General features: G+C 34.8%; 1 protein-coding gene across 1 annotated transcript in view; it reads left to right on the top strand.

Annotated features, from left to right (window-relative positions):
- The first annotated feature begins 1,740 nt into the window (after window positions 1–1,740).
- Window positions 1,741–10,128, top strand: part of LOC123868703 (synaptic vesicle glycoprotein 2C-like) — a 41,855-nt gene continuing 33,467 nt past the window's right edge. The window contains exon 1 of the mRNA XM_045911261.1: window positions 1,741–2,108. Coding sequence (XP_045767217.1) covers window positions 2,093–2,108 — 16 coding nt within the window. The 5' untranslated portion in view covers window positions 1,741–2,092. The remainder of the gene's footprint in view (window positions 2,109–10,128) is intronic.

Raw genomic sequence — 10,128 nt, 5'->3', positions numbered from 1 at the left:
CATTTTTTTTTTCATTCGTAATCTCAAAATGTAAGCGTGACAACCAATTTTCATTCCAACGTTTGATTATCCGTTAAATTTCCATGAAATTATATGCTATAGAATGTCTTTGGTAATTACGGAAATATAAGATGCTAGAATTCGGCCTGCCAATCTGATAATTCAAGGTCAACATATTAGGCAAGTATGTATTATGTAACTAGTCTATTATTTGAAAAGGTAAATAATAGCACCCAAATAATTATTTGGTTGATCTTTGCTTGATATTTAATTCACCGGTCTGCCTACTCTGTGCTTTCTGGTGCGAGGTCGCTAATACTGCTGTATTTGCCTTGGGACCACAATGTCTATCAAAGTCAAAGTCAAAGTCACTTATTCAAATAGTTTCTTCAAACAATTGTTGGTTCTCTGTAAGGGATTATGGATTGAACTTTTTTTCTTTATTGTTCACAAACATCCAATTATTTACATTAAATATACACAAATAACCATCCTCTGGAAACTAAGTATAGAAGTTTATGTGAGGTTCATATTATATTATAGCTGATGCCCGCAGCTTCGCCAGCGTGGATTGGTCAGATCCCCTGCAGCATCAGGATTGAGGAGTTGGAATCAAAATTTTTTATGAAACAATGTCGCAAAGTTCCTCTATCGATTAAAAAAGAAATGACGCAAATCGGTTCAGAAATCTCGGAGATTTCGGTGTACATAGGTAGAAAAACACAACTCCCTTTTTGAAAGTCGGTTAAAAAAGTAGCCTATGTTACTCCCTGGTCAATTCTCTACTTGTCTGTGAAAATCCCATCAAAATCGGTTCAGCCGTTCCCAAGATTAGCCTTTTCAAACAGACAGACAGACAGACAGACAGACAGACAGACAGACAGACAAAAATTTTAAAAACGTGTGATTCGGTTATAGTATCGTTCAAATAACCATATGACCTTAATATGCGGTAGTTATTTCGAAATTACAGACAGACACTCCAATTTTATTTATTAGTATAGATTTTGTGCAAGGAAAAGTTTATGAATCTATAGGCCCCGCCCATTGCCATTTAGTTTTGCAATCCGTTGATCTGTCGGTTACTCTGATTCTTCTACGGATCTCCTCATTTCTGATTTGATTATGAGATATTCCGAGCCTAGCTCTCTACGTTGATTTAGACAGTTGCGTTGGAAGGATATGGCACCACTATCCATATTATGAATGCGAAAGAGTTTGTTTGTTTGTTGTCCTTCAATCATGTCGCGAGGAAGCAAGGATAGGTAGTTAAAGATCTGGAGAGTGACATAGGCCACTCTTTATCCCGGAAAATTGTAGTGGTTGAGACGTTGGCCTAGTAGTCGAGGGTACGAAGTTATGTGCGTTTTAAGCAATTAAAATATATCTATCACTCGCTTTAACTGTGAAGGAAAACATCGTGCAGAAACTTGTATGCTTGAGAGTTCTCCATAATGTTCTCAAGTGTGAAGTCTGCCAATCCGCATATGGCCAGAGCGGTGGTCTATGGCCAAAAACCTTCTCATTCTGAGAGAAGACACATGCTCAGTAGAGGGCTGGCGATGGGTTGATGTTGATGATGATGATGATGATGAATGCGTAAGCAAGGACAGCAAATCGTAAAAAACACTATCTCATATCGAGATTACGTTAACAAAACCAAAACGGTGCTACGAAAATTTTCTTTCAGAGTTCAGACGCTGAAAACTCAGCCGAGTAGCGAAATTAATTGCCCGACGCCCGTCCGTCCGTCGATATAATTAGTATCGATAACGACGCTCGAGTCGAGTCGCGTCCCTAGCACCCAGTCCTTGTTTGAACGTTGATAGACTCGCGCGTTCGCCCAATGCCGCCTACCTTCCGTACACGAGTTAAGCTGAAGTAAAGACTTCATAGCGAAAACTACCAACAAATGGGATAAAAAGTAACAAACTTCTGTGTAAAGTGAGACATTTCCCAAGTGAATTCAATTGTGATTATCAAATTAATAATTTAAATTAAATTTCTCGTGTGATACTAGCTCGTAAGTTAGTCTAAGTTAGTGCTTTTGACTTTTGTGTTTAGTGTAAATTGAAGTAGACTATTTATTATTATGGAAGAGCACGCAGGTATGTACCACTTTTTAATAATTTATTTAAGTACATTAAATATTCCCAACCTTCTTAGAATTAAGATTGCAACCATGTTGCAACAATCTGCAAGTCTGGTTTAATTTTTGTCATGTTTCGACAAGTTTATTTCAGGGTTGACACAGTGACCGAAAATTAACTTAATAAAATTGATACATTGTATTTAAAAAGTTGATGTAAGTCGACCTAAATATTGTGCTATTAATTTTCAAGTTAAACGATAAGTTCGTAAGTTAAAAGTGATAAGATCGTAAAAGTAAATTTTCAATATGTTTAAATGTGCCTTTTAAATGCCTCTTTTGCATTTTAATAACTTGAAATTAATGAAAACAGTTGCATTTTGATAATATGTATTTAAGTAAGTACTTATATGAGAAAAAAACTTAAACTTAAGTAGGTATTATAAGAAAAGCTTCAGGCGATATCGCGATAGATACCGTATCGGCCGCTCATATCAACAGGTTTATCTCCGATTCTCCGTCCGTTTCGTTGCCTAGTAAAAGTTTTCAGGGAGGTTGTTTCAGGAACATTTATTGAGTATTGGATGACGTCATTGCGAAAAAAAACATTCGGTTGCTAAATTATTATCTAGATATACTTAGGTAAGTATTTCATTCAAATTCCTAAGCAAAGTTATTTAGCGTTCCGGTACATTGCCGTGTAGAAGCCGATAAGGGGGATGGGATTAATGAAAAACTTCCAAACCCCTGCCAAGTAAGCTCGCTTTCATCTTAGATTGCATCATCACTCACCATCACGTGCTATCGCAGCCAAGGGCTAACTTGTAATCAGTAAAAAATATATTTATTGGGCAAAAAGGCATTGCAACGTAAGCTAGTAATTGATGAATCTAAGTTAAAACTAAGTTAAAAAAGTCGACGCATAAGGTAGGTAGGTATGACGTATAATGTAAGTAACCTAAATTCATTACAATTCCGAATAATAAATAATTGTCAATTATTATGCCGATTTAAATAATATCTGGTTCATTGCATTCATGTTTTTATAAACCACTTTAGTTGACAAAAATATTTCATTTAATTTAATTTAAAAAAAACCTATTTACGATAAAATTAGAGATATTTTTTGAAACACCTTCATCTCATTCTACTCATCTCATATAGTAATTAGTTCAATACATCCATAATGTAATGTGTCAATGTGTCAAACAAATAAAAAAAAATCTATTTATAAAAATCTACGGTATTTTCGTTTTGAAAGTTTTTTTTGTTTTATACGGCCCTGTTTTTGTTTTTTCCAGTAAATTTAAGTCATTTAAGATAACATAATAAATCGGTGCTGATTTCCGGGGTTTTCAAGGAAAAAAATCATTTGTTAGTGATTTTTTTTCTCTTTAATCTTTCTATTTTTTTCATGGTTTATCATTTTTTTATTGAATTTGTATTTACGTTCAATACTTTTTATCTTTTCAGGCGAATAATAAAATTAGCATTTCCGGTTTTTAATCCGATTTAGGACAAGTTTTAATGAAATGAAATATCATGAATAATGGTTTTTGCGTAGGTAGATACCTATTGTCTGTCTGTTTGTCTGAATTTTAAACTAGTTAAATATTACATGTTTATATTTTTAAAAAGTGTTTATTAGTTTTCCATCCGATTTAGTTTGAATTTATTGAAACTGTATACTTTATTCTAACGAGAGTGGATAGTAGATAATGTTTGATTGATAGCAATTTTATCGGATTTCGTCTTCGTCGCGTGTAGTGCTTGTCGTAACTACTTAGGTGGTAACTTGTAAGCCGTGCGGTAGGTCAATAAGCTATTATTCAATTAGTTTTCCTGTAAAATTGTAATTTTATACTTGCTTAGTTCGCGATGGGGTATGAGGTATGAGGTGAGACGTGCGGGTATGCGGAGCGTCTCCACCTCGATTGCCATGTTGACCTGTCGCGAACTGTAGGTACTTATGCAAAATATTTTCCTTGAAATCCAGTACTACACAATAGAGTTATTTTTGCCGGAAAATAATTAACTATGTGAAAAAATTCGATAAATCTAAATTTTTTAGAATTCCACTTAATAATGAATTCTAGCCCCATAAACTACAGTTTTATTACTACAGTTCAAGACCGTATTAAAATATCATCCATCCATCCATCAGCCTGTAAGCTTCCACTGCTGGACATAGGCCTTAAAATTAAAGTGTCTATAGTATAGTAATTATTATTTCCATCAATTTTTTTGGGATACTAATGCGGTGGTATTCAGATCCTTTATCATGTACTTAATAGAGTAAAATATTGAGTTCAATTTATAAGCTTTCACGCGGGTATAAGACGGTTAATCACATAATGGCAGAAGTTTTCTTGGGATAATTAACGCTAAATATCCTTAAGATTTTTCTAATGAAAAATGACTGGTCACTTTACATAAATCCTGAATTTTTAGTGAGGCTACTACAGGAACATTAGTCACGCGTGGATGAAATTTCCGCTATTGATCGGTACGTGCCTCTATTGAGGCTGACTGTACATTGTACGATAATAAGCTCATTATCGTACAGTCAGTTATAGTTTTTGCACACCTTGGACGGAAAAAGTTTTTTTACGTTGAATAGGTAAATAATCAAAGTTGACCCTGATATTATTTTGCTTATTATATTAGGTTTTTATTGAGTTTCCATAATTTTAGGGTTTACAAATGGCAAAAATCGGTTTATTGCGTTTATCCATAGTAAAAGAGCAGAGAGTATTATCCTCGGATGGGGTGGATTAACGGAAGTTGTATAGTATTTTTTTTTCCGATTTTAAAGACTGGAATAGGCTACATTTTAGACGAACAAAATCAATATGACGGATGTTACATCTAAAAAATAAACCAGCCAAGTGCGAGTTCGACTCGCGCACCGAGAGTTCCGTACTCGAATATTTCTTCCGACATTTTACACGATAAATGAAAAACTAAAAGGCCTTTCATATGATATAATTGGTATAGTTTTCTTACTTTGAAAATTGAAAATGCTAATTTGTTCAAGAACACAGTTTAATTTTCTTTAATAATGATGTAACCACAAATTCACGGTTTCCGAATTTTTTATAAGACCTATATAACCTACCTGTCAAATTTCATGATTCTATCTAGGTCAACGGGAAGTATCCTATAGGTTTTCTTGACAGACACGACAGACAGACAACAAAGTGAAGGTACGAAACCCTAAAAACCATAATGTATAATATGCAATAATAATAATTAATAATATATATTATATATATTTATCAAGACGCAGAATCCTCGTGCAACAAAGCAATAATTATAAAAATAATGCTTGTTTTATATTTCAATAAATCATCATTAGAGTTGCAAGTTATCGCAAACTCAGTGTAATGGTCGCTGCAGCTGTGTGTCCAATAAAAGACAATGTGGCGGCTAGGGTTGTCAATCATGTTTATTTTTTATTTTCAATTTTCAAAGTAAGATAGGTAACTATACCAAGTGAAGTATCATATTGTTAAAGGGAATAACCTGTACATTCAAAAACAGATTTTTATTAATTTTTTCTTCATCATCATCATTCATTATTATCAGCGATAAACGTATACTGCGGGACATAGGCCTTTTAAAACTCAAAACTCAAAAAAATTATTCATAGTAGTGTACTCCTTTTGATAGTAGTTTGTTAGAATTTTGTAAGATGATATAGTGGTGATTGTTAATTAAGTGAACTTAACACTAAAGCTACGAGGGTTTTAAACGCGCCCAGGTCTGAGAAGAGCCCAAAGCAAACTCAGGCAGGTATTTTAGCATTTGTAGGGACTTCTACAGCCGCAGGATTTGTAGGGTCTTGCGCCTCCTGAATTCAGCGGTTCCCTGCGATTCGTATGCCCAGCTAATGGGGGCTCTTCCAGCATTACATTTTCCAATGCGAGGATGCCATTCTAGAACATTTCATTAGAAATTCCAGAGAAAAGACGCGTAAATTGATACTGCCCGTGATAACTACAACTTCGGTTACAATAAGACTGGCAATGAAAAGCCTGTAAATAAAAGATTTAAAAAAAAACTATTACTTCACCTATCTCAGGCCGCAGCACTGCAGTCCCGTCGTGACCACGATTCGTGTAGCTGAGTCGAAGTATCGATCTACGCACCCGCCATTTACATTAATTACTCAGTCGTAAACCACGAAGCCAATCATTAAATCATGAATTCGTCACTCAAATTATCTTTTCAGTTCTGTAAGCCGACTGCAAAATTGCAGTTGCATTTCAGTTAACACAGCTGCATCGTAACTATTGACTGATTGACATACATACATTGAACACCCGCACTTAGATAGAACTGCATGCTAACTGCAGTCCAAATGCAGTCTGTAGCACTGTAACTGACCTAAGTCGTTTTTCAGACGTCAATTTCTAAGTTTTCTCAGACGTGGCAACCCTACATCTGTTTGATTGATTTCTTAGTCGCGAGTCGTCTTTACGACCATGTAAGTAGTGCTGCTATTAATATCGCATATTGATGTTCAATAAAGTTTACAATAAAAACTGACATCTCTTGATACTCTTTCCATTTCCTTAACTAGGCAAAGGTCTATTGTATCATAAAATAAAATATCTTTGTCTCTTTCTTATCTAGTGCTATCTTCGGTTCGCACGGGTAGCTTATTACAATTCACGTGGGGGTCTGTAATTTTTTTGAAAATAAAAAAAAATCCTATGTTACTCAGGAATAATGTAGCTTTCTACATGTGAAAGAATTTTCAAAATCAGTTCAGTAGTTCCAGAGATTTTTTCCCACAAACAAACTTACAAACTTTACCTCCTTATAATATTAGTATAGATGGCTAAGTAGGTACTTGTAAAATTTATTTCGCGGTGTTATATTTATGAATCCTCTTGTTCGAGTTGTAATTAATGACTTTGCGCCAATTTCATGAAATACATGACATTCTTATTGGAATATGCGACTCACCGGCTACATAATCCATTATCTAAGAAAGATGGGCTAATCTATGTAAAGCCAGACGAGAAGAAAAAAAAAAAAGAAAGATGGTCGCATTTATTTCAATCTACCCATTATTAATCACACTTAATATTATAAAGGCGAAAGTTTGTATGTGTGTGTGTGTGTGTGTGTGTGTGTGTGTGTGTGTATGTTTGTTACTCCTTCACGCAAAAACTACTGGACGGATTTGGCTGAAATTTGGAATGAAGATAGATAATATCCTGGATTAGCACATAGGCTACTTTATATCCCGGAAAATCAAAGAGTTCCCACGGGATTTCGAAAAACCTAAATACACGCGGGCGAAGTCGCGGGCATCGGCTAGTCCATTAATAGGACCCATACAATCTTCCAACAGACCCACGCTAATAGCTGTGACATATGAACTTTCAATAGAACTGGGAGTGCCGCCGCTCCCATGGGACTTGTCTCATGGATTTGTCTCAATAAATCTGTGTTAAGGTGAACGCTCAGATAAGTGTGCGTTCAACTTTTAAGGCCAATTATGGCGGTTGTATAAATCCATTTAGAGGAGTCTCCGTCACTCGTTCCATATAAACGTAGTTTCTGTCTCATTTGTATATTAAGCAACCTGTCTGTTTTTAACCCTAGCGGTTCACGCTGTATGTTGATAGACCAGCCAGTCAGTCAGTCATGAACTCATGACAAGTGTTCTTATATGAAGGTACTAGCGACCCGCTCCGGCTTTGCACGGATTGCATATTACAATTTTTTGTAGGGATATCAAATTTTTTGAAAATAAAATATAGCATATGTCACTCAGGAATAATGTAGCTTTTGCTGGTGAAAGAAATTTCAAAATCGGTTCAGTAGTTTCAGAGATTACTTCCTAAATACACAAATAAACAAATAAACTTACAAAACCTCTTTTTAATATAAGTATAGATAATAAAAGAAGGTATTAGAGCCTATTGCAAATCTTTGAAACAATTGAATTTTATGACGATTAGGCAATACCAAAATGATAAGAGCTGATTTGAATAGACAGTCCGAAGTATATTATTACCTAGTAATTTATTAAAGAATTTCGATAAACTGGTGGATCTTTGAAGGCGACATTCATCATTACATGCTGCCATGTGCCACGGATTAACCGTCTTATCTAGACATGCCCTATTTATCTTTAATTAATCTGTTTTTTAATCTATATTTTTTACTTAATTTGAGTATACCTCAGCCGTTGCTTTCAGGTTTCTTGAAAATTTAATTTTGATATTTGGTTTGTAGACAATTCTACGATTTTAAATAATTAGTACCTATGTTTTTTACAAGATAGGCTTGCGTTTGAAGATAATCATGTCTAATAAAAGTATTGATGAGGTCTAGCACAGTTTTACGATGTACTATTCACTCTTAACTTGAAGATTTTTCGATTATACGTGGGAAAAACGGAAGCCGGAAGGGTACTCCCAAAAGACTAGGAGAAAATATACTCGTAGTCTACATTTTTACACATTTTTAATTACCCATCGTTGCTACTTGCTTCACGTTCTATTTTTTTTTTATGAAGAATTTTTTTTGAAAGAAAGACAGAAAAACTTTTTTTTTTCTTTTTTTTCAAAGCTGTGCCACACATTACTAGTTATACCTACGGATTAGGCTATCCCATAATGGTCCATTTAAGATATGCGCACAGGCATACGTCTGGGTAGTTGTCAGCGTAGTAAACGCGAGTTGAAAGCGCAGTAGTGTAGTTAGACCATAGATCTATTAGATTAGAAGCCATTTAGTCGAGTAAACGAAGCATTTTCGTCGGAAGTCCTCAGAAACAGCTCCGATTTTGATGATTTTTTTTTTAAATTCTTGTTTTTTATACATTATTTAAAATCAGAAACGTTTTGAAGCGGGGAAATAATTTTTAGTATTTTTTATCCATATGTGCGATATTTATACACGAAGTCCAGAAAAACGCTACTTTCTCTTTGAGAAGTTGTAGAGGAGGTCAAATGCTACAAATGACCTCTAAACACTTATGGGCGAAAACCGCCCGTTTTTGAGTTATTGATAGTTTTCTGAAAAATACGTATTTGTTTCTTTTTAAAAAAAAGTAAGGCATATTGCCGACTTTTTATTTAATTTCTAAGTACTAGATATCTCAATTAATAATTGTGAACACTAAAATAAAAATAATCTATGTAGGTTCCCCGGTTAGGGATCCAAGACTGTACCAGTTTCATAATTTCTATTGGGTTACTTTGCCAAAAATACTATTTTTTTTTAAAGTTACAGAAATTTTTGGCCTGCAAATTATTTGCAAAGCTTTTACACATTCTCAGCTATCTAATGATGTACAAAACTTTAAAATAACTTGAAAATTAGCTAAAAAAATGATAAAATAATAGCACAAGGGAGAAATTTCTTAACGCTTAAATCTTAAATAAATTTACTTAACTTACATCCGCTTTAGGCCTAGGGATGATAGACTTTGATCCTCAAAGTCTATCATCCCTAGGCCTAAAGCGGATGTAAGATAAGATTGGAAATCAAAGGCTTTTAAGTAGGACTAAGTCGGTCAGGCATTTTTGGGATTTCGTATAACATAAGATAACGAAAATTCTAGAAATTAAAGATAACATTTAGGAGTTATGCCGTATACGTCGTTGTAGCAACTTTCATTGAAAAAAATATTTGTTCGCTGCAATTCTTGGCGATAAGCCCGAATGTGACCTAAGGCGAGTCAACGTTTGGACAAAATACATTATAAGAGTCGGCGCACATATGGCGGAGCGCAGCGCAGAGCATTTTTCACTGTCAAAATATTATCAACACTGTCCTCATTGAAATAATATCTAAAATCAATTATGCATCCGTGCGGATACTCGCGTAGAAATTCGCGTCTCTGGTAGAAATTCGCGTAATGTGTCACGCGATTAGCTTCTAACTAACTTCGCGAGTCCTTCGAGTAACTTCGCGGGCTTGCTTTGCGCTGCGCTCCGCCATAATATGTGCGCCGGCCCTAATATTTATATTACTGTTCGACTTGACATAATTGTAATTATACCTATACCGAT

The sequence above is a fragment of the Maniola jurtina genome, chromosome 10 (genome assembly GCF_905333055.1).
Source record: "Maniola jurtina chromosome 10, ilManJurt1.1, whole genome shotgun sequence".
In the NCBI taxonomy this organism is placed as follows: domain Eukaryota; kingdom Metazoa; phylum Arthropoda; class Insecta; order Lepidoptera; family Nymphalidae; genus Maniola; species Maniola jurtina.
Note: the sequence above shows the minus strand (reverse complement) of the source record. Positions and strands in the feature narration are given on the sequence as shown.